General features: G+C 38.7%; 1 protein-coding gene across 5 annotated transcripts in view; it reads left to right on the top strand.

Annotated features, from left to right (window-relative positions):
- LOC125462731 (protein phosphatase 1 regulatory subunit 12B-like) overlaps positions 1 to 25603 on the top strand; it is a 227466-nt gene that overhangs the window by 150225 nt on the left and 51638 nt on the right. For 4 of the 5 annotated variants that reach the window (XM_048553013.2, XM_048553012.2, XM_048553010.2 and 1 more), the window contains 4 exons: positions 3046 to 3243; positions 7996 to 8179; positions 9492 to 9613; positions 11499 to 11540. In XM_048553013.2, the coding sequence (XP_048408970.2) occupies positions 3046 to 3243; positions 7996 to 8179; positions 9492 to 9613; positions 11499 to 11540 (546 nt within the window). The remainder of the gene's footprint in view (positions 1 to 3045; positions 3244 to 7995; positions 8180 to 9491; positions 9614 to 11498; positions 11541 to 25603) is intronic. The other variant, XM_048553011.2, reaches the window with a different exon arrangement.

The following is a 25603-nucleotide window of genomic DNA, read 5'->3' as shown; positions in this document are numbered from 1 at the left end:
CTGAAGATCGTTGCAAATTCTTTAGAATTATCTTTTGCGCTGATGTACTATGCTCTCCTATCACTGTGGATGAAGATATTAGTGGAGGTGCTTCCACCAATGAGTTGTTTGATCGTATCAACCACGATTCATTATAGGATGCAGCAGGACTGTAGAGCTTAAATCTGTTCTATTGATTCTGGTATCACATAGCTGTGTCTGTTACTTGCTACTTATGCTGTTGGAGTGCATGTAGTCCTGTTTTGTAGCTTCACCAAATTTACACCTTGTTATGTATGGTTGACGCTACTCCTGGCATGTTCTCCTGCACTCTCTTCACTGAACCTATGGCATAATGGTTGAGCTAGGGATACGTCAGGCCATTAGGCTACAGATTGTAGTGGAGTATAATTCTGCTACTGTTGATGGCTCACACCACCTCATGAATGCGCAGTCCTGCATTCCTAGATCTGTACAAAGTCAGTTCCATTTAGCATGGGGCTCGTGACACATGACCTGATGTAAGGTGTTGTTATTGTGAATGTGGGACTGTCCACAAGAACTGTGAGGTGGTCACTCTTACTAATACTGTCACGGACAGATGAATCTATAGCAGGCAGATTGGGAAGGATGGAGTCAAGTATGTTTTTCCTCTCTTGGTTCCTTCACCTGTCACAGTCTGGCAACAGTATCCTTTAGGACTTGACCAGCTTGATCATTAGACATTAAAATCTCCTGTTCACTGTCCATTCTGCACCCTTTCCACCCACTGAGTGTTATTCAGCATCAATGAATCAGCAACTAATTCATCAGCTGAGGGTCGATAATACGTGGTAATCAGTAGAAGGTTTCCTTGCCCATGTTTGACCTCATACCATCAGATATCATGGTGTTTGAGGATCAAAAGTCCTCTATGTTTATCCTCTGTTTATCACTGTGCTGCCATCTGCTGGGTCTTCCCTGCCAACGGAACTAGACGTATCCAGGGGTGGTGATGGCAATATGTGGAATATTGTCTGTTAGGTATGATTCCATGAGTGTAAATATGACCATGTCAGGCTATTGCTTGACTAGCCTGTAAGGCAGCATCCTTAATTTGACACAAGCCCCAAGATCCTGGTAAGGATTTGTCAGATTTGTTTGTTTGCTGGGTTGCAGTTGTAATTTCTGGTGCTGTGTTGCTGCCTGGTGGCCAGTCTGGTTTAATTTCTATTTTGAGACTTCATAGCAATCGTCACAGCTGAGTGGCTTGCTACACCATTTCAGAGGGTAGTTGAGAATCTCCGACATTGCTGTGAGCCTGGAGCCACGTGTAGGCCAGATCAGGAAGCATGGCAGATGCCCTTCTCTGAAGGACGTTAGTGAACCAGATGAGTGTTTCCAACAATCAACTGTAGTTTTATGGTTGTCATTTCAGATTCCATGAATTGCAGATATATTCCAGATATCTAATGAATTCAAATTCTACCATTTACAATAGCAGGATTTGAACCTGGGTTCCCAAAACATTAGCTGAGTTTTGGATTAATTGTCTACTGATTAATCACTTTCTGACTAGGCGACTTATCACTTCCCTTCCAGCTTTTGCACTGTCCTAATTTACAACTGCATTAAAATTCCAATTCCAAATCAAGAACCTGGAACTCCTTAAGAGCCCTGTCAGCCTCCCTGCTTCTTCTAACCCCTTCTACACTATTCTCACATCCCACTTCATAGAAAAAAGGAGTCCTGGTGCTCAGCTTCCCACTCCCTGACTTGGCTCACTTGATGCTCTTTTCGCTCGCTCAGTATCATTTTATTTCGATTTGCCTTTCCTCTCAGTTGTAAGGATCTTTCAGTGACTTATCTACTGGAATCTACTCTCAGTGGAGTTGTGCTGCCTGAAGCCAGTACACTTCAGCACTTTTCCAGCTAACTAAGCCACCTGCTATTTTAGTGGCTATATTTCTGCTGTTTCAATTCTTTTAAACTTGGGTAATGCTCTGATCTGCTTTTTGTTTTAGGTTTTCCACTAATACTGAATTCCAGCATTTTAATTATCTTGTCTTCCTGTTACCCTCTTGCAGTAATATGAACCTAACTTTTCCAAGTGCACTAGACTTGAAGGTCCCAATTGCATTTTTTCCCACTTGCGTAGTAAATTTTGTGTTTAGGAATTGTATGGAAACCCATCATCCATGTGCTAGATAATCATAACATCAGTTTTGAAATGAAAGCAAACTTGGGGGTATACAAGCTAGATTTCATAAGAATTTTTGCCGTGGTCTGTCTTCGACAGTAGTGGGAACATCAGGAATTTTTTTCAAATAGTGCTATAGAATCATACACCCCAATGTATGCAATCTTTATTAATCAAAGGTGAGGAATCTAAAGCATATCAGCAAAGCAAGTGAAAATATAACTTTCTCTCATATGTTAAACACCTCATTCTCTTTGATTCAGGAATTCTGTTTTCAGTATACAGCACTTCATATTCTTGTCCAGGAATATTAATCTATTAGTAATTAATTCTTTTAATATCTATAGCAAGTCATTCGAAAAAAGAATTCTAAAGTGTGTCTTTAGCACATCACCAAGTAGCCATCGTATATCTGCAACTGGTTTTGCCAGTAGGTAACAGTCAGTGAATTACAGCATTGTCATTTACTATAATCATTTCAACACAGCCATGAGAGTTTCAAAGATTTCTGAGCCCTGAACACTAGTTCTTTCTTGGAAATAAAGATCATGTTGATCCCTTACGGGCTGTTGGGGCTTAAATATAAAGCTGTGGGTTACGGGTTGGTTGCAGTTTCACGCTTGTTCCCATGTTCACCAAGATGGAAGTCTTAGTGTGGCCCTTCCGAATGAGATTAAAGCTGGTCACCTAAACCTTTTAAGAAAATAAGTTACTGCAGCCAACCGATAGCGATGGAGTGTACAATTAAAGAGAATTACACTCCGATTGATTTGAAACCAAATTTTGAAGTGGCTTACTGCATTAATGCATGATTTTTAAACCAAATTTGAATAATTTTTAATTTTGTGTGTACATTGCACATGCTATAATTTCCTTTGTTAAAACAGGGTGTAACACTAACAGACCTGCAGGAAGCTGAAAAGACCTTCAGTCGATCTCGAGCTGAGAGACGAGCTCGGGAACAACAGGAGAGGGACGAGAAGGAGAAGCAAGATGTGGAGAAGCAAGATGAGAAAGAAAAGCCTTTGACAACACAAGATACAGAAGAGTACAAGCATAAATCAAGTAGAAACCAAGAGGAAGAAGTATGTTGAATTGATTCTCCGTTTCTAACACTGGAGTACATGAAGAATTTGAAACAGTCAAAAAAGTCATGATACTAAAAGTCATGATGCTAAAAGTGCTTGAAGATGCTATAAAAGCTAAATTAATTTTTACCCACTGATGAACTGAAAAAGCAACAAAAAATAACTAAATATAATCTAATAGCCATTACAGAGATTGGGATCTGAATATTGAAGTTTAGAAGATATTTTGGAAGGAAAAGAAGCTCGGAAAAGATGGAGGAGTGATTGTGTTAAATGACTATGCTGGCACAACAGAGAGGGAGGACCCAAGTTTAGGAACCAAGGAAGTGAACATGGTTTGGGTTGAGAAGGAAATTACGAGGCAAAAATTCACTTGTGGGAGTTGTGTAGAGTAGCTACATTGTAGGATGGAATATAAAGGATGAAATAATGGGAGCTTGTCAGAAAAGTATGGTGATAATCATGGGGGAAGTTAATTTACATGTAGACGGGAAAAAAGCAAATGGACAAAAATAGCCAAGCGGAGGTGTTCGTAGAATGTTTTCTTGGAACAAAACATAGTGGCACTGACCACAGAACAGAATATACTCACGCTGGTTTTGTCCAATGAGAGAGGATTAGTTAATAACCTCATAGGGAACACCTCTTTCAATATGAGGGGGAGAGGAATGAATCTAGTGCGAATATTTTAAGCTTAAGTAAGGGCAATTATGAGGGCATGAAAGCAAAACTGCCTTAAGGGAACTGGCACATTTGATTTCAGGGAATGTTCAATAAAGCTGCAGTGGGATCCATTTAAGGGGTTATTTTGAGTACAGAGAATAGGTATATTCAGAGGAAGGAGAAGTTGCAATGTTTCATCGAAGAGTTGTTCATTCTTAAAACAAGTTTTTATCTTCTCAAAGATAAAGTACATTTGAAAAGGTCTCATTTGTGTACCAGGTGATTGTATAATTCATCACTGTTTAACTATGTAGTGTATTTTCACAATTGCTAATTCATTTCAAATAGTGACTTCCCTGAAATTACATGCAATAATTTCACTCCTTCCCACTTTGAAGGAAAATGATGTGATCCATTATTGAGCCTTTAGGTTGTAAAGTTAGAGTCATACAGCACAGAAACAGACCTTTTGGACTAGCTTGTCCATGCCAGCCAAGTTCCCCAAACTAACTTAGTCCCTCCTGCCTGCATTTGGTCCATATCCCTCGAACCATTCATATTCATATTCATATTCATATACCTGTCCAAATGTCTTTTAAATGTTGTAACTGTACCTGCATCTACCACTTCCTCTGGCAATTGATTCCACACCTGAATCACTCTCTGTGAGAAAAGCTGCCCCTCAGGTCCCTTTTAAATCTTTCTCCTCTCGCCTTTAAAAAATGCTCCCTAGTTTTGAACTACCACACCTTTGAGAAAAGACCTTTGCTATTCACTTTATCTATCACCGTATCTAAATTCTATATGATCGTAGAATCATAGCATCCCTACAGTGTGGAAACAGGCTGTTCAGTCCAACAAGTCCACACCGACCTTCAGAGCATCCCACCCAGACCCATCCCCCTAGAACCCACCTAATCTACATATCTCTGAACACTATGGGCAATTTAGCAAGGCCAATCCACCTAGTGTGCACATTTTTGTACTGTGGGAGGAAACTGGATCACCCAGAGAAAACCCACGCAGACACGGAGACAATGTGCAAACTCCACACAGGCAGTCACTCAAGGGTGGAATCGTACGTGGGTCCCTGGCACTGAGGCAGCAGTGCTAACCACTGAGCCACTGTGCCGCCCTAAGAAACCTAGGCTCGTCTGGGAATTGAACCCGGGACCTTTCACATGTCACCGCTGTACTGTACCCCAAGCGAGAATCATACCCTTAGACCAATGAGTACAATTCTGGCCACTCTGCTGTAGGTAGGATGTTATCACCCTGGAAAGGGTGCAAAAATGTTGCAGAGACTGGAGGCTTCGAGCTACAAAGAGAGGCTGGATAAAGTAGGACTCCCTTCCCAATTGCTTCAGAGGCTGAGTGGGGACTTTATAGAGGTTTATATAATTACAAGAGTCATCGATAAGGCGAATAGCCAAGGTCTTTCCCTGATGGTAGCGGAATCTAAATCTAGAGGGCATAGGTTTAAGGTGAGAGCGGAAAGATTCGAGGGGGACCTGAGAGGCAATTTATTCACACAGAGATGGTCCATCCATATAACGAGTCACCAGAGGAAGTGATAGAGGTGGGCAAATTAACATTTAAAAGATATTTGGCCAAGTATATGGGTTGGAAAGGTTTAGAGGTTTAAATGCAGGAAGATGGGGCTAGTTTGGGAAACCTGATCAGCCTGGACGAGTTGGGCCGAAGGGTCCATCTCCATGCTGTATACCCTCACGACTCCATGACTCTTTGTAATAAATCTCTACAAGGCCACCCCTCAACTCCTATGTTCCTATGAAAGAAATCCTAACCTATCCAGCCTCTGCTTATAACTCATGCCATCCAGTCCCGACAACATCTTGGTAAGTCTTTTCTGCAGCCTTTCCAATTTAATAATATCCTTCCTATAAAAGGGTGACCAGAAATGTATACAGTACTCCAGAAATGGTCTCACCCACATCCTGTACAACCTCAACATGACATTCCAACTCCTATACTCAATGCTCAATACTGAGCAATAAAGGGAAGCCTACTAAACACCACCTTAACCACTCTGACTATCTGTGATGCAACTTTCAAAGAACTATGTACCTATACCCCTAAGTCTCTCTGTTCAACAACGCTACTCAGGACCCTACCATTAACCCTTGTTTGCTTTACCGAAATGTAATGTTATGCATTTATCCCAATTAAACTCCATCTGTCACTCCTCAGCCCATTGTCCCAAATTTATCAAGATCCCTGTACAATCTTAGATAACTTTCTTCTCTGTCAGCAATACCACTAATTTTGGCTTCATCTGCAAAGTTGCTAACTATTCCACTTAAATTTTCAAAAATCATGTATAATAATGACAAACCAGTGGACCCAACACTGATCCCTGCGGAATACCGCTGGTCACAGTCCCCCAAACTGAAAAAACAGCCGTCACCATTCCCCTCTGTCTCCTGCTGTCAAGCTACTTTTGTATCCAATTGTGATCACCTTTCCCCGTTGTGTCTATGCTTTCTCTTCATTCAGTCTTTGTTTTCTTCCAGTTTTTCAGACAGATAAATCTTGCACATACAAATATGACAGTGGCTTAAATGTTTCTTTAGATTTGTGTTTGACTGTTAGAGCTTGGACGGTTCTCATTTTTTTCCATTTTCTGGTTCGCTACAAGAGCAACTCGGCTGGTTCACTGCCCTTCCCTTTTCCAATTGCCTTGCAATGTTATTGTCTTCAACTAAGAATCCGTTATCTTTTTGAAATCCACAACTGAATCTGACTATACCTCACTCCATTATGCATTCCAGATCCTAGCCATTCACTCCATTAAAATTTTGTCCCATGTTCCTTTTAGTTCTTTTGCTATTCACTTGAAATCTTTATCATCTTGTTCTCTTCCTATCTGCTAATATGAATAGTTTCTCCCTATATATTTTGTTTAACTATCTCCAATTATTCTAAACCTTAAATAAATCTCCCATCAGCCTTTTCTAAGGAGAACAGCTCCAGGCTGTCCAGCTGTCTGTATAACTCAAGTCTCTCATCTCTGGAATCATCCTTGCACATATTTTCTGTACTTCCTGAAGCTGTCGTGACCTTCTTAAATTATGGGTTCCGTAATTGAACTCCAATTGAAATTGCATCAGAATTTTACAAAGTTTTGCCATAATGTCCTTGCTTTTTGTATTTTCTCTCTATTTAGGAATCTCATGTTACTTGATTAACACTTGCTGAACCCACCGTGTCATTTTTAATAGCTTGTATACCCAGAACCCCTATTGCTTCCTTTCTTTTATAGTCTCTTTAACTTTTTGGACAACAGTCTCATATTGACGGTTTTCTAATTGTTTGGAACTTTTCTTCAATGTTAAGGATTCTTGCAAGATTACTGCCAGTGCATCTACTATCTCTAACTACTTTGTTTTAGTATCCTAGGATGCAACACATCAGGTCTGGAGGATTTGTTGACCTTCCGTTCTTGAATCTTTTCCCTGTACGGTCGACGCTCTGCAGTTAGAAAACTGGAAGGGTTTTATTAAGAGCTTCCACTTCAAAAGGAGGTTTTAGGACAATCCACACCCAACTGTCACTTCTGAAAATTCTTTGCCCGTTTTGACAGTGTGCCAAATTGAGCCCTGCATCTGAGACAATCCACGACATTCCAATATAATGGACATGGCATTCCAAAGTTATCAGCAGTCTTCTAAAAACTAATATTCCCTATTTCAGTGTTACTGGATGTATCATTTCTTAGAAAAACAATCCCGACTTCAAATCTGCATAGTTGACAAAAGCTAATCTTCCCTTGGGTCATACCCTATTTGTCAATTTTACATTCAGCAATGTAGAAGCGTGTTTGAGCTTGGTTCAAAAAAAAGCCCTGAAATTTGAGCAATTTTAAGCAAAATTTGGTACCAAGTTTGGTATTTACATCCAAAGTGAAAGCTCTATCACAGTTTTATTCAAATGAATCTGTATTCGGTGGCGAGGCTGTGAAGACTACCCTTAGATAAAATTGCAATTATATATATCCAAGAAAATGTGTTCTTTTTCCCTTAGGAACGTTCATAATTTTTCACATTGTTATTCCTTTGTAACCAGTCTGGGGATCGGCAGTCACGATATACATCACAGCCAGATAGTCAACTTGGACCTCTCTCATCGCCTTCCACATCAGGCAGCTTCCAGTATTCAGGAATCCAACCAGACAGAGTGAATGGAGTTATAGATCAAACATCTTACAGCTCACACTCAAAGATTTTTCCCAAGGAAATGGAGAACAATGGTAATCTTTAAATTGGCTCAGTTATCGATTATGTTTGTTTAGTTCAGTAAGAAGTTATATTTTCTGGTTTAAATGTCATAAAATGTGGCATTGTGCCCCAAAAGGTGGTGTATGGCTGTGTGACCAAAACTTGGTAAAAATTACTTTCTTAGAGGTGGATAAAAGAGGTAGAAAGAGGAGAGACAGAATTATAATCCTTGGGACGTTGGTAACTGAAGACGTGACTGTCACTGAGGAAGTGATTAAAATAAAATATGTTTACAAATAATGGCATTGCTTTGGATGTTTTGTGACTTCCATGCTAAATTGCAGGGGGAACAAAGGTGCCCAATGAGTTTGTAATTTACATTAGAAATATTCCAGGAAAAAGCATATTGTAGTTGAAGATTAGAATTTTTAAAATATGACCAGTGATGAAACAATGGATGTACTGAGTTCAGCTATTTTTGATAAACTGATTAAGTTTGATATTTTCTTTGTTCTTATCCAAGCTTAATAAATTGCTTGAAGTTATAAGCAATGTCCATTTTACAATGTAAACACTCTGCATTTTTAATACCTAAACACTGCTAGGATGTTCTTAGCCATCCAAAGGAAGTTCTGCTTTGTTGTGTTAATAACATGTGAAGGAAAATTTGTAACATCCAGTTGTTTTTAAGTAGCATTCTTAAGAAGTGAAGAAAAGCAGAATAAGTCAAATTACATATTATCATAAAAGCAGTTGGCATATCAAAGAGACTAGGTAAGTTACTGATCAGTGCATACCTTTAAGCAGCCTGCTTAAAGCCAATCCTATAAACTCAAAATCCAACATTCAAGAAAAATTATATGAAAGAACCATGAGGTCTCAGTAAAATCCCACAAAAGAACTTAAGACACCAAGTATTTGGTAAACTACAACTTCCTCCAGTGCGCAAAATAGGTAAAAGGCAAAAAAGACAATGTTTTCATTCCTCTAAAAAAGCAGTTAAAGGCATGAAATTCAGAATGAGAAGCCAAAATCAAAACATTGGAGATAATTCATAACTTCAGTGAAAATGTAAAGTTTTCTTTTGTTCAGCCAGTTCCCTAATAAGACAAACTTTCCTTGCATCATCAACCCTTTTTAGTCCCTACATGTCTCCTCTTTTTATCATGCTTTTTTGCTTCCCTGTCTATCTCCTTCCTCCCATTTCTTTTTGCCCGAGTTTTCTCTTGCACCACTTCAACATTTCTTATACTCATGCAAATTACTTCCTATTATTGGAAATGGTTAATAATGAAAGGAGAAATTTTTAAATAGTTCTGTTTTGTGATTATTTGCTCCAAAAAGGTGCTTCTGGAAAAGCTGTTGAAGGTGACAAAGATGTTAATGATAGGCAACTGTCAATAAGAGAAAGACGAAGGCCAAGGGAGAAGAGACGGTCTACTGGAGTATCGTACTGGACTCAAGATGTTAGTATTTCTTACCGATGCCCTATTATGTCAGAACGATGCTTGCTCTGGGGAATCAGCATCTTCAATTGGTTAAGATGTGATGTCTGAAATGAGACTCGTGAAAGAGGAGTTATCATTTATCATTCAAAACTGAGCCGTATTATAGAAATCGGTTGGAGACATTTACTGAAAAATAAAAAAACTCATAAAAACTTGGTGATATTTTTGCAATCTGACTGTCTATGCCTTTTGATGGATGCTGCTTCTAGGTGTGACAGTTTACACTTTACTTAAGTTTTGGTACATTTGGGAGAGATGCTAATTTTACTGATCGTCAGCATTTTTTAAAGTGGAAAAGGAATGCAAGATTGAACAAATTGTTTCAACCCTCGTTCATTCGATTGAAATATAAGAAGATGAACTTTGCATTTTATGTGCTAATGATGAAGGAAAATTAGAAATAGCTTTATTATATAAAACAATTAATATAAAATATGGTGGTGGAAATGCAAAGGAGAACTGATATACTTACAGGTGCTGTACTGTTCTTTACTTGGGTTCATACCACCCACGACATCGAGTGTGGATATCTGTTGGTTGTAACAATTCTAACTGAAGTATATTTTTCAAATCTAAATCCCATTCCCACTGAACACATGTTACATTAAATTAGGTGTATTGATCAAATAATGCAAATAGATAGAAAATGGTGAAAACCTCTACTATTGCTATAAATAACATGTCTCACCGTAAGCTCAAACTCCCAATTGAGCCTCAAAAAACATTTAATGCAAACTTAGAATGATTCCTGTGCACTTATTTTCTGAACATCATTAAATTAAAACTGTTGGTGTGGAATTTAAATACTCGAACACTATTTTGGATCTTGAGTTGAACCTGACACTTTAAACATTGCTGTTAAGGTGCAACAATACATTTAAAAATTGAAATTAGTAGTACTCTGTGCCAATCTTAACCTTCCTGTAAATTCTGATCATGTTAGCTCTCCTTGTTCCTTCATTCATCTATCCACCAACCTTCAACACTTCAGCTTTCTTTCCATACAAATGCTGGCTTTGTATGAAGCTGTCACATGAAAGCAAAGTACTGTGAATGTTGAAAATCTGAAATAAAATGCTGGAGAAACTCAGCAGGTCATATCAGAATTGAATACTTAACTCTGTTTCTCTTTCCACAGATGTTGCCAGACCTGTAGAGTTTCTCCAGAATTCTGTTTTTTTCTTCTCGATAAGGCAGTTTCTCCTGGCCTCAGTTCAGAATCTTCACATTTAGTATTGTGTCCAAACTGATAGAATACTGTGTCTTAACCTTCCTTAATTTTAAGCAGCTTTGATATACTCCTTCCTGAAAATATCCTGTAGAATTTGGATAGTTTTATTTGTTTTTCAGTTTCTTGTTTGATAGCAAGTATTACTTCAATTTGTGGTTGGATCTGTTGTATGATTAGTGAAAGATGACAGTCACACTAAGAATCGGCGATTGTGGTGTGCCTGCCAGCTCTCAATGGATCTTCTGTTGATCAATTTCAGTTGAAAATTTAATTTTAAACATGAAATGAATAGAAAATATAACGGGGATGTACTTCAAATCAGTATTACCATATTAGAGTTTTGAGCCTAGCTTGTTTACGCTGTAAATTGCAATAATGTATAAATTAAAATTATTTTAGGTTAAATTGGAGAAATGAGTCATGTTTAATTGAATATTACTGTATATTGTACAATATGTTAATATATCTGTATTGTTCAAAAAATTATCTAGCTCTTATTACTTGCCTGGAAAATTCTGCCACTTTGTCATAAAATCACCATGAGTATTCTTTCTAATCTGTGTTGAAATCTAAATTAAGTTTGTTTCTTAGTGCAATTTTGCTTTTCATTAGGGTGATGAAAATGATGGAAAAGAAGAGGAGAAAGGCATCTGGGTAAGCTTGAGGTTGGAGATGTTTCTCCTCTAAGCAGGTGTGCAATTAAAAATAATATATTTTTCATTTTATTAAATCTGGAAGGTTTTATCTTTATTTATCCTCAGCTAACACTAGAAACAGTACTACAAAGACAGCCAAGTATAATAGACTGGCCAATTTGCCAAGATCAAACTGAATTTGTATAATATTGTTGCTGTAGGTGAATACTTCGGCACCCTTATGAGCTTAAAAATGAGGGGCGGAGCATAAGTGAATTCAGTAGTTTTTTGATAACTGCTGCAATGGAGCATTTGTTATGCACCCAGGTGTTATCTGTAAATTGAACATAGGACTGAGAGAGAGGCCCCAGAGACACTTTTATTTATCCAGATAAATGCATTTCTGGGAAATCAGCCTTAGGCCTCTATTTGTTATTATACTGCTGAAAATTAAACTGAAGCATCACAGGTCCAAGAAATTTCCTCTATTTAAGAAGTAGCTTTCAGCTCCCTAACCGTATCCTGAGGAATTAATGAATATCTATTTGCTTTGCTACTTCAGTACTTCAGGTTAATAGCAAAAAGTAAGTATTACCACATTGAACACATGCTAACTTATATTGAGTGTTGAGTCAGAAAGAAAAGTGCATGTGATTAACTGAATAGTTAAGAACAAAGACTTTTAATTTCATTGTTCCTTCAATGTGGTCACATTAAATGTAAAGATATCTTATTTCTATAATCCGTAGGACAACTGCAGATTGAAGATATTTTTAATTATGATTCAATTATGAAAATCTAACAATACATTGAAAGGCACAGAATTTGAGTACGATAGTGTATTGGGGAGTAACATATATGCAGCAAATAATAATTTGAAAAATGAAATCATTTTATCTAAATGCACAGAGCATTCCGAATAGGCTAGAGGAACTAGTGGTACAAATAGAGACAAATAGTTTAAAACTAGTGACAGTTAAGCAGACACATGCTTACAAGATGGTCAAGATTGACAAGTATTCAAGGGTATGCAACATTCCAGGGAAGCCCAGAATATACAAGGATATGGATAACCCTGCTAAATAGAATGATAGTGAGAAAGAATTTTGGCTCAGAAAATCAATATGAGAACGATTAACAATAGCAGTGGTTAGAATATACCAGTACAAGTTGCTGATAGGTTCCTAACAGTAGTTATATCACCGGGACAAGCATTAAACAATACATGATTAGAGTTTGCAACAAAGGCATAATGAAAGGAGTTGTAGGGCTGATGCAGTGGGCCTGATGACCCAGGTTTAAGTCCCAGAGGAGTGTAAAAGCATTGCTGAGCAGGTTGATTAGAAAATACCTAAAAGGTGTGGGGTGTTTTAATCTTCAAAAATAGTTGCAGCAATCAAATTGGCAAATGTTGTCTAGAAATGCATTTGTAGAATGCTTTTGTTACCAATTCAGTTATATGGATTGTTTTAAAGCAGTTTTAGAACAGTGTGCAATGAAATTGAATTAATTAGTATTGCCATAATAAAAGATGCTTCATAATCCTAATGCAGTTAAATTTAGTGTTAAGTTTGAAAGTTATATGGTCTAATTGCAGGCAATTTTGAAACAATTTATGTAGGTATGAGGGAAGAACTATGAGATATTATGATTGTCAATAATCACTAGGAAATATTGAAGGAAACAATTCAAAATGTTCATCAAAACGCATTCCAGTAAAAATAATTGAACAAGAACAATGCATCCATTGTTTTCTAAGAAAATTAAGGAAAGTATTGCATTAAAAGATGCAACTTAGTATTGCAAAGAATTGTAATAAGTTTGAGGACTTAAGTGTTTTAGAAACGAGTGTAGGGCACCAAAGATTTGATAAAAGGTGGTAAAAGAAAGGAATGAACTAACCTGAGATGCAAGACAGATTGCAAGAGCTTTTACAGGTGCATGTAAAAAAGAAGAGTGACTAAATAATGAATGCTGAGAAGATAAGACAGGAGAAGTTATCTGGTAATGAGGAAATGGCAGATACTTTGTTCAAAGCATTTTACCCTTCCTTCACTGTAGAAGATGCAAGTTGCATCTCAGAAATAAGAGGGACCTGTACAAGACCACATTTTTCATTTTGGGAGCTAAAACTGAAATCAAACTACCAGAAACGTTGAAATCAAGTACTACATTCTGAGCTGTGAAATACTGTATTTATTATTGAAGCAATTAGGGAAATAATTTGAGACTGAGCTAAGGAAACCATGCCTGTAGTTGAACTGGAGTTTTAAAAGCTGCAAATGCCAGTGCAGAAGAGAGGGAATTATCCAGAGCCTGTGAGCTGAAAGCATCACTGTCTTCTATCAGTGAACACAAAAGACCTTTATAATTGGATTTGTCACATTTACAACCCCCCCCGACCCCCATTCACAGCAGTTGTGTGCACCGTTGTGACATGACAAGCTTTCACAAGTTTCAGTAATCTCATGTTAAAGTTCTGGAATGCCAACTTATCATAGGCATTTTCATATTGAATTTCCGGTTCTACCAGCTGGAATGGCTGGCAGCTTCACTTCATCCAAAATTTTATGTTATTGAATTAGCCAGACAGAAGAATACACTTAATGAGAGAGATTGAACAAGGTGGGACTCATTCTTCCTAGATAAGAGAATCCTGAGGAATGTCTTTAGGATAATGTAAATCTGTGATAGAGTAAGTGTAGAAAAAATATTTCTAATTGTAGTGAAATAATAAAGTAGACATCAAAAATACAAATCCAACAGGGAGTTCAGGAAAAACTACTTCAGCAAAGCATTGAAAAAACTGTGTGCTCCTGCATAATATTATTGAGGTAATTAACACAAATTTAAGGGAAAGGTCGATAAGCACAAGTGAGAAATTTTGATGAAATTAGGAATAAGAGGCTCTTTGATATAAAAGACCAGCAGAGACCACTTTAACCAAATGCCCTGTTTCTGAGCAGTGTCTCCAGTTACGTTTGCAACTACGTGGTTCAAATATGATGTTCATAAGGAAAGCAAAAGCAGAACTGTTCAAGACTGGGCTGGAGAGAGATTGGATAGACTGGGGTTGTTTTCCTTGGAGCAGAGGAGACTGAGGGGGACATGGTTGAGATTGGGTAGGCAGGAGGAATTTCCACTTAGTGGAAGGATTAACAGCCAGGAGATGTGAGCAAATGTTTTTCGACTGGAATGTGGCAAAAATCTGGAACACCCTACCATGGTAGAGGCAGAAACTCTCGTAACATTGAAGTATTTAATGTGCATTTGCTAGGAACTTACAAATTGAGCCATTTAAAAATAAATCCAGACTTTTTCCTGGTATTAACCAATCGCAGAATATTCCAGAATGTGTACTGCATTAATCTAGCACTACCTTCGTACCTGGACATCAAAAGAAAATTTTGAAGATGAAAACACGTGGAAGCTGTTTATAGGAATCTTTAAAATAAGCGGAAACATTTTGCTTAAAGTCAGAGTGGACCAGTTACTTTCTGAACTTTTTGAGATAATTTCAAAAGCTTTGTTTACTTACAGTTTAAGTGTAATCTAGTCTAATCTAGTTGGATTTACTTGAATATACTTAAATTATGTTATACACTTGTGGGAGGTTTGAACTAAAGATGTTGAATTTAAATGCTTATTCATGCAGAACCTTTTACTAAAAATAAGCAGTTACTTAAAACGAAAAAGCATAAATTAGTTCAGTATTGAATACATTTCGTGTCTTATTATAATGCCTGTTTGATACAGTAGCTGGTGTGTTGTGTACTTCCTATGTGATATGCACAGATCAATTCATTTATGAAACTTGGGTTTTATTCATATGTATACTTCTAGTAAATAAGGAAATTATGATCCACCTCTGAGTAAATGAAAATACTTAGTTTGTTAAGTTTTAGTTTTCTCATAGGATAGGGAACTCACCGGAAAAACCAACCTGTGTTGCTTATCCTTAATTGCCCCTGAACTAAGTGGATTGAAAGGCTATTTTAAAGGGTGTTAAGTTATTGTGGATCTGGACTTGCATCTAAATTAGACAAGTTAAGGCTGGGAGATTTACTCTCCTAATGAGCATTAGTGAACCCAGTGGATTTTTCCAACAATTGACATTAGTTCCATGTTCACGTTGGGGGAGGCGATGGCCAAGTGGTATTATCGCTGGACTGTTAACCCAGAGACCAAGATAATGTTCTGGGGACCCAGGTTGGAATCCCAACATGATAGATGGTAGGATTTAAATTCAATAAATATCTAGAATTAACAATCTAACAATGACTACAAATCCATTGTCGATTGTCAGAAAAACCCATTTGGTTCACTCGTGTCCTTTTACAGAAGGAAACTGCCATCCTTATCTGGTCTGGCCTATATGTGACTCCAGACCCACAGCAATGTGCTTGACTCTTAACTGCCGTCTGGGCAATTAGGAATGGGCAATAAATGCTGTCTAACCAGCAGCACCCTCATCCGAATATTTTTAAAGAAATTCTGTGTTGTCTTTTCAATTCCAGATTTTATTGATTACATTTAAATTCCAGCAGCTGGTGTGATAAGATTTGAGCACAAGACCACAGACCACTAGTGTGGGCATTTGGATTACTAATCCAGTGATATTACTACTGAGCACTGTCACCATCAAATCCTTCCATTGAGCAGTGTGCCTCTTAACCTCAGTTTATTCAAGTTGTTAATGTTTTAGTAGAATAAGCCTATATCCTCTGGATTTTAGAAGATAGAGGTGATGTAGGTGAAATGCATAAAATTCAGAGCGTTTGATAAAATATCTTCCAAGAGGCTGTTTCCTCTGGTTGGGAGGCCCAGAACAAGGTGTCATATTCGTAGGGGGAGAGTCAGCCTTTTAGAACTGAGAAGAAGGAGGATGCCTGAGAGTCTTTTTCCGAGAATGATGACGTCAGCTTGTACAAGGGGGCATAGCTACAAATTGAGGGGTGATAGATTTAAGACAGATGTCAGGCAGAGTCTTTACTCAGAGTGGTAAGGGCGTGAAACGCTCTGCCTGCCAATGTAGTTAACTCAGCCACATTAGGGGCATTTAAACAGTCCTTGGATAAGCATATGAATGATGATGGGATAGTGTGGGGGGATGGGCTTAGATTAGTTCACAGGTCGGTGCAACATTGAGGGCCGAAGGGCCTGTTCTGCGCTGTATTGTTCTATGTTCTATGTTCACTTAGAGTTGTGAGCCTTTAGCGTCTTTTATCCCAAGGGGCTTGAGGCTTAAGTATTCGTGGGCATTTAGGGAGTTATCAGATATTAAGGCAGTAGAAAAGTATATTAAGGTAAAAGTTCAGCCGTGACCTTGTTGAGTGGGTAAGCAGACTTAAGGGACCATAAGTGTCTACCCGTGGTTTGACTTATGCCTCATGCTGTAAGTTAACTGTAAAGCACCCCATGGGTTAAAAAATATCCTGGCATCTGCTGATGTATATACTGAGCAAAGGAAATGATGAAATTCCCTCTGACAAAAAAGGCAAGTGCTGCTCCCTGCTGGTTTCAAAATAATATGTTTGAAACCTGAAATGAAACAACTGGTGGCTTAGTTTTGAGGAAATCATTTTGTCTGTTTATTTGAAAACAGCAAACATGCCAGATACCTTCCTTAGACTCTTTCATGTTTTCCATAATAGAAAATTAAAATTGGTCAAATTTATTAATGCTTTGAAGCTGTGTCAAAATGTGGCATAATTTTAAAGTAGCATTTTTGCAAAATAATCGCCTCATTGATATGAAGCCGAAATAATTTTTTTTGTTTTGAATACATTTTGAGAGATACGAATGATTGTTGCTCTGGTTAGGGAAAACTCACAACTTTATTATTTTAATTTTATTTTTATTCATTCATGGGAAGTTGGTATCACTTACTTGGCCAGCAGTTACTGCCCATTCCTTTTGAGAAGGTGGTGGTGAGCTGTCACTTTGAACTATTGTACCATTTGGTGTAATTAGATCCACAATGTTGTAAGGAGAGAAGTTCTAGGATTTTGAGCAAGTGATACTAAAGGAATGGGCAGGATGATGAGTACCATGGTGGGAGACTTGGTAGATGGACAGTCTCTTTGTATATCTGTTGCTTTGTCCTTCATTTGTGCTGGTAATGGGTTTGACATAATGCTACCGAAGGAGCCTTGGTGAATTTCTCTTGTGTATCCTGTAGATAGCGCACACTGCTGCGACTGAGCATCAGTGGTAGAGGAAGTGAGTATTGTGAATGTGGTTCCAATCAAGTGGGTTACAAATCCAAGCTTCTGGAGTGTTGTTGAAGCTGCAGTCATCTGGGCACTTGGGGTGTATTCTGATCATATTCCACACTTGATGCCTTGTAGATGGTGGATAGGCTTGGCGCGGTGTGGGGGTAGGGGGGTGGTGCGGAGGCGGAGGTAGTTGGTCATGTCAGGAAATGGGTTACTTGTTTCAGGATTCCTAGCCTCTGACCTGGTGTTGTACCCACAATATTCATATGCCTACTCCAGTTCAGTTCCTGGCCAGTGGTAATCCTCGGACGTTGATATTGAATATTCAGCAATGGTAATGCAATTGACTGTCAAGGTTTAATGATTACATTCTCTCTTGTTTGAGCTGGTAATTGCCTGGCACTTGTATAATTCAAATTTTGCTTGACACTTGCCAGTCCAAATCATGTTGTATTTGGGTATGGACTGCTTCAGTATCTGAGGAATTGTATGCTGTAGAACATAACACAATTATCAGTGATCTTTCCTACTTTGAAGGAAAGAAAGTCATTGATGAAGCAGCTGAAGATGGTGAGGCCTCGAACACTACTCTGAGGAGGTGGTGCAGTGGTGATGTCTGTACTTCTGAGCCACCAGTGATGGCTTCAATCTTACTTGATCTAGATGTATGCACTGACCGCAACCATTTTTCTTTGTGCCTGGTATGACTTCAACTAGCGGAATGTATTCCTTCTAAATCCCATTAACTCTTTGATGGAATACTCAAATGTGGCTTTGAAGTACAACGTGGCCGCTCTCACTTGACCTCCAAAATTCCACTCTCTTGTCCATGTTGAACTAAAACTGTAATGAGGTCAGGAGTTGAATGACCTTGGCAGAACTGAAACTCAGCATCAGCGAGCAGGTTGTTGCCAAGCAAGTCCTGCTTGATGGCATTGACTTTCATACCTTCCATCACTTGATCACGAGTCAACTAATGGGGAGATAATTTGCTAGTTGGACTTGACCTACGTATTATTGCATGTAACATACTTAGACAATGTGCCACATTGTGTAGGTGCCAGTGTTTCAGATATAGTAGAGTAGCTTGGTTAGGGATGCTGAAGGTTCTTGAGCACGTCTTCAGTGCTATTGTGGGAATGTTACCAGAGCCCACTGCCTTTGCAGAAAACATTACCTTCAGCTGTATCTTGCTGTCATGTGGTGTGAATTGCATGGGTTGAAGACTGGCAATTGTGATGCTGGGAACTTCTGGAGGAAACAGATATATCATCCGTTTGGCATTTTTGACTGAATTTTGTCGCAAATCATAGGCCTTTTGTTTTGCACCGATGTTCTGGGCTCCCCCATTATTAGGAATGGGAATATTTGTGGAGATCCCTTCTCCAGTGAATTCTTTAATTGTCCACCCCCACTAATATCTGGATGTGGTAAGAATGCTGAATAGAGATCCGTATTAGTTGGGGGGTTACTTGGCTCCATCGCTTGCTGTTTATTCTATTTGGCATGCAAGTAATCTTTTCTGTAGCTGCACAAGGTTGACACTTCATTGTTAGGTACACTTGGTGCATCTCCTAACATGCCATCTTGCACTCCTCATGAGACCAGAGTTGATCCCTTGACTTGATGATGATGGAAGAGTGAGCGATGCATCAGGTCACGAGATTGTATTGGAGTACTGGATGTGAGTTTGCTCGCTGAGCTGGAATGTTCGTTTTCAGACGTTTCGTCACCATACTAGGTAACATCATCAGTGAGCCTCCGACGAAGCGCTGGTGTTATGTCCCGCTTTCTATTTATCTGGTTAGGTTTCCTTGGGTTGGTGGTGTCATTTCCTGCGTTGGTGATGTCATTTCCTGTTCATTTTCTCAGGGGATGGTAGATTGATTTGGAGCCAATGTGTTTGTTGATGGAATTCCGGTTGGAATGTCATGCTTCTCAGAATTCTCGTGCGTGTCTCTGTTTAGCTTGTCCCAGGATGGCTGTGTTGTCCCAATCAAAGTGGTGTCCTTCCTCATCTGTATGTAAGGATACGAGTGGTAGTGGGTCATGTCGTTTTGTGGCTAGTTGATGTTCGTGTATCCTGGTGGCTAGCTTTCTGCCAGTTTGTCCAATGTAGTGTTTGTCACAGTTCTTGCAAGGTATTTTGTAGATGACGTTCGTTTTATGTGTTGTCTGTATAGGGTCTTTTAAGTTCATTAGCTGCTGTTTTAGTGTGTTGGTGGGTTTGTGGGCTACCCTGATGCCAAGAGGTCTGAGTAGTCTGGCAGTCATTTCGGAAATGTCTTTGGTGTAGGGGAGAGTGGCTATGGTTTCTGAGCCTGTTTTGTCTGTTTGTTTGGGTTTATTGCTGAGGAATTGGCGGACTGTGTTCATAGGGTACCCGTTCTTTTTGAATATGCTGTATTGGTGATTTTCCTCTGCTCTGCGTAGTTCCTCTGTGCTGCAGTGTGTGGTGGCTCGTTGGAATAATGTTCTAATGCAGCTTCGTTTGTGGGTGTTGGGATAGTTGCTCCTGTAGTTTAGTATTTGGTCCGTGTGTGTTGTTTTCCTGTAGACGCTGGTTTGAAGTTCCCCATTGGCTGTTCGCTCTACTGTGACATCTAGGAATGGCAGTTTGTTGGTGTTTTCCTCCTCTTTTGTGAATGTTATGCCAGTAAAGGGTATTATTGATGGTCTTGAAGGTTTCCTCTAATTTGTTTAGTTTAGTGATGACAAAGGTGTCATCCACATAGCGGACCCAAAGTTTGGGTTGGATGATTGGCAGAGTTGTTTGTTCGAGTCTCTGCATTACTGCCTCTGCTAAGAACCCTGATATCGGAGATCCCATGGGTGTACCATTGATTTGTCTGTAGGTTTTGTTATTGAAAGTGAATATTATTAGGAGTACTGTTATTGGAGTACTGTTCTGTTGCTGATGGCCACAGCGCAATCTTGCTTTATTCTATCTGTTCAGCACGGCACGATGTTTTTCTAAAGTGACGTATAGATTTAATCACACAAGATGCAACATCAAAATGCTTCAGATTTTCCATTGATATTTCTGAGAAATATTCAATGTGCAGCAGTGTTGTCAAGCCCTGTTTTCTGTAATGCTTTTTATTCACTTTTGCTTTGTTTTGTTTGTGATTTGAGGCCCACATACATTAATTCCTGAATTCAAGGCTTCTGAGAGAGTCTGCGGTTCTCACTCAGGTTGGGGGATGGGTCATGAAATGCTTGTGGATAGGTTTAACACTGGAATTGTAAAATATTCTTCCACGATAATGCTTTGTTGCAAAAAAAAACCTTCTGTGCTCTTTATCATTTATAACAGCCATCAGTTTTCAATTGCGGTTGAAGAAATAAGATTTGTATAACTAAGCGGCAGCACAGTGGCTCAGTGGTCAGCACTGCAGCCTCACAGTGCCAGGGACCCAGATTCAATTCCAGCCTCGGGCTTCTGCCTGTGTGGAGTTTGCATATTCTCCCCGTGTCTGCGTGGGTATCCTCCGGGTGCTCCAGTTTTTTCCCACAGTCCAAAGATGTGCAGGCTAGGTGGATTGGCCATGCCAAATTGCCCGTAGTGTTCAGGGGTGAGTGGGTTATAGGGGGATGGATTTGGGTGGGATGCTTCAAGGGACAGTGTGGACTTGTTGGGCCGAATGTCCTGTTTCCACACTGTAGAGAATCTAATCTAATCTAATTTGTTAACTGACTTTATTGGTATTTCTAAAAAAGACCTTTTTTGTTTCCTTTTTGATTAGAAGTACTAAATTTACAAACGAAACAGACTTGAAAGAGGCTTTTGTTTTGATTTGTGTTCAGGTGTTTAGTTTTTGCTGACAGTGTTTTGATGCTTTTTTGAATCATTGTATTGCAAATAAATATTGTTATTTGTGAACAAGTTCTTTAATGTTTGCTGCTCGAGTATTGCCACTTGTCTTATGGTGGGGAGTGTAAAGAAACTCCTCACAAAATAAAGCTATTTTAAGAAATCAAATAATTTATTACTTCAGCATCCTTAACTCATTAAAGCAAAAATAATGTAAGTTTACAAATAGATACAGTTTTATCTTTATTTACTTTAGTGTACTTCTCCCCCCTTTCTCTGAACTTAAAGGTTTTATTTATATCCCTCTGCTTCTGTCTTAACCTAAATAACATAACCCATTCAATCGCTTGTTGTTTTAAGTTTAAACAACTAATTTTCTCCTTTTCATTGTCGGACAGCAGTAATCTGCTGGAATCATCTTAAAACTGGAGGCAGTAATAACAAATGCTAACCCTGAATCTTGTAGCACATGCAGTGTCTGTGTTGATTATTTATATACTCGTGGATTAAGCATAGAGGAAGTGGCTGCAAAATCAACACAAATTGAGATTTTCATTGAAAAACTTCAAAGGTTAGTCAAGCATGGGTGATCTTTTTCATTTACAAGTCTACAAGAATAAAATCATGACCATTAAGCAAGTTATTGCTGACCTTTACAATAAAGTTGGTTAGAATTGTTTTAGTCCAGGTATTTTAAGAGTTCTGAGAAGTGAGAAAGTAACGTGTCGTGGTGTCATCGATTGTTCTGCCAACCAGTGGTTTTCCACATCTGCCAGCTTCTGTCACAAATCACCATAATCTGCTTCAGTGTTATCTGACCAAATGACAGTAAGTCAAGACATGAAGTAGTCAGCAAAACTCTGTGCCTTTAGTCGGACAATGTCTGTGTAATGTAGCCTAGTGTCTTCACAAAATTATACAGAAACACCAATTTATTAACATTTCTGATTATTCAGTTGTTAAGCTTTACTCATGTTAAATGTTATACCTCTTGATTTCCATCTGTATTTGTTTTTGCTGAAAGTCAAATGTTATTTTTGAACCATTCTAAGATTGCTTTTATCTGTGTCTACCTTACAGTTTTCTAATGAGTTCTGCGTTTGATATACAATAGAACAGATTGCAGTTATTTATATAAGATATTATTCATTTTTAATTGTGTCATGAGTCTTCCTCAATGTGTTTGTAGTATAGGGTTTTGATCCAAAACTATTGCATCCCTTGAGTTGACTTTGTTATTTAACTGAGCACAAAGCTAGTTCTTGTTTTTTGCTTAATAAAAATTTCTGATTTTAAACCAAGACTACTGTCAGATTCAAGAATATGTAGATGAAAGAGCTGCAGATTATTTGGGAAATTATGGCTGTTGTGCTCATTCTGCATGCTTCAGTCACTCTTAAGCAAGATTTATGTGCAGCTGTGCTGAGTCAATTTAATGTGAAATGCATATTGTTAGAAATGTCTTTACTTCCTGCCTTTCAATGTTAAAAACGTTAACCACCAGGTGGTGTATATCAGACAAGTAGAAATGCCCTCCTACAGTCTGCTCAACAGTTTGTTTCATATGTGGGGTTTAAAATTGTGTTGGCAGGAAGCATCACAATTCGGGGTCAAATCTGTTCTCTGTCGCGTGCTTATACAGCTGTTGCAGCATAGCAAGAGTTGTGGCCGGTTTTCCCCTCACCTGAGCAACAATCAGGCTAGTACAAGTATGCTTCCTGCGAGTTTATCTGAAGTTGGGGGTCAACTGGAAATTTTCTTGGTACATTTGGATGAATTATTAATCAACACAACTCATTAGGCAATACACTAGTTTAGGAATGGGCAATAAATACTGGCCATCCTGTGAATGAATATTTTAAAAATTGTTCTAGAAGCACTGTATCCTGTTGAATCGATTGAATTTTTTGTTGAACCTTAGCCAAAGTTCATGTACTTTGTTTTAAAGAATTGGGAGTCCTTTCAGACTTCCAGCTAATTGAAGTTTTTGACCGAAGAATATTTCTAAAATCATGTTTGTACCCCTCTCTTTTCCTCTTAAAAGTAGTTATTTGCAAATAGAAGCTAATATTTCTAGGAAGTATTTGTAAGCAATTAAAATTAATAGCATGTGAATCTGTACTCTTATCTTCTGCGTGGATTTGGAAGATTCTGAATTTATTATTCTAAGGCCCTGTAGCTGATCTAACTTGTCTCTTGACTTGGTATTTCCAAAATTTGGAATTTTCGTTTGTTCCATTTGAATGCCTCCATTATCTTGCTTTAGCCAACCCCAGTCATGTCCTAAAGTTCTTGAAAGTGTTTTGTTACTCCAATTGGTGGCAAGAATAGGAAGGCAGATTACTATCTCAATGGAGTCAAGTTAGGTAATGGGGAAGTACAACGAGATCTAGGTGTTCTTGTACATTAGTCAATGAAAGCAAGCATGCAGGTACAGCAGGCAGTGAAGAAAGCTAATAGCTTGCTAGCCTTCATAACAAGAGGAATTGAGTATAGGAGCAAAGAGGTCCTCCTGCAGCTGTACAGGGCCCTGGTGAGACCGCACCTGGAGTATTGTGTGCAGTTTTGGTCTCCAAATTTGAGGAAGGACATTCTTGCTATTGAGGGAGTGCAGCATAGGTTCACGAGGTCAATTCCCAGAATGGCGGGACTATCATATGTTGAAAGGTTGGAGCGACTGGGCTTGTATACACTTGAGTTTAGAAGGATGAGAGGGGATCTGATTGAGACGTATAAGATTATTAAGGGATTGGACACTCTGGAGGCAAGAAGCAAGTTTCTGCTGATGGGTGAGTCCAGAACCAGAGGACTCAGTTTAAAAATAAGGGGTAGGCCATTTAGAACAGAGTTGAGGAAAAACTTCTTCAACCAGAGAGTGGTGGATATGTGGAATGCTGTGCCCCAGGAGACAGTGGAGGCCAAGTCTCTGGATAGTTTCAAGCAAGAGATAGATAGATCTCTTAAAGATAGTGGAATCAAGGGTTATGGGTATAAGGCAGGAACAGGATACTGATTGTGGATGATCAGCCATAATCATAATGAATGGTGGTGCTGGCTCGAAGGGCCAAATGGCCTACTCCAGCACCTAATGTCTATTGTCTTTTTCTGCCCTGTTGTTCAACTCAGCTTTTTTTCCCTCTTCTTCATTAGTGTCTATAACAGTCTTGGGCCTAAGCGCTGCAATTCCCACACAGTAAACCATTTATCTTTTTGATCTCTGTTCTTTTTGACGACTCAACCAAAGTTCTGACCAAATGTTTGGATGCCTGTGCTTAATATTTGCTTGTGTTTCTTGGTGTCAGGATTAGCAAGAAAAAAAACTTTCTTCAATGCTCCTTGAGAGATTAAACGTTTTTAATGGTATTATGTTATTGCACATTTCTGTTGGTCTTGAAAGTGCAGGAAGAGCAGAAAGAGATGCCCATCATTAAAGCAAAGATATGTTATTGGCATATATAGCAAGATGGAGGCTTTACCACAAAATATATGCGTAATTGATTTTGAACTTTTCTGCACAGCTTAATATGCCTATCCATTTGTTTATGTCCACTTTTCCAAGAGCATCTTGATACTGACTTTTGAGATACTTCCTGTACGCCTCATTCCTTTCACTGTTTTATGGACAACTGCTTTGGCCGGATGAGAGTGTGGAATTCTTGAGACGTGCCCCAGCCATATCTTCTCCTTAATCTCTTTGTCTACTTTACCTTTAGTCTGACCTATGCTTTTACTGTCTTTTAGCTGGTGCTATCTTGCTATGATGTAGATGCCATGAAGCAAATGGAGAGGTGATGCCTTATAAGCATGATTTGTCAAGGCCAGGCTCCGCAATATAACAGACTGAGCTCAGTATTCAAATTGTGACTAGAACCTTTTAAACATTTTCAGTGGTAGAATGCAATTTCCGTTCTAACGTTGGTAATCAACTTGAGCTATTGCTGTTTCAGTTCTGAAACAGCACGGTGGCTCACTGGTTAGCACTGCAACCTCACAGCACCAGGGACCCGGGTTCAATTCCAGCCTCTGGTAACTGTCTGTGTGGGTTTGCAC

This window comes from Stegostoma tigrinum, chromosome 21 (assembly GCF_030684315.1).
Source record: "Stegostoma tigrinum isolate sSteTig4 chromosome 21, sSteTig4.hap1, whole genome shotgun sequence".
Lineage (NCBI taxonomy): Eukaryota > Metazoa > Chordata > Chondrichthyes > Orectolobiformes > Stegostomatidae > Stegostoma > Stegostoma tigrinum.
Note: the sequence above shows the minus strand (reverse complement) of the source record. Positions and strands in the feature narration are given on the sequence as shown.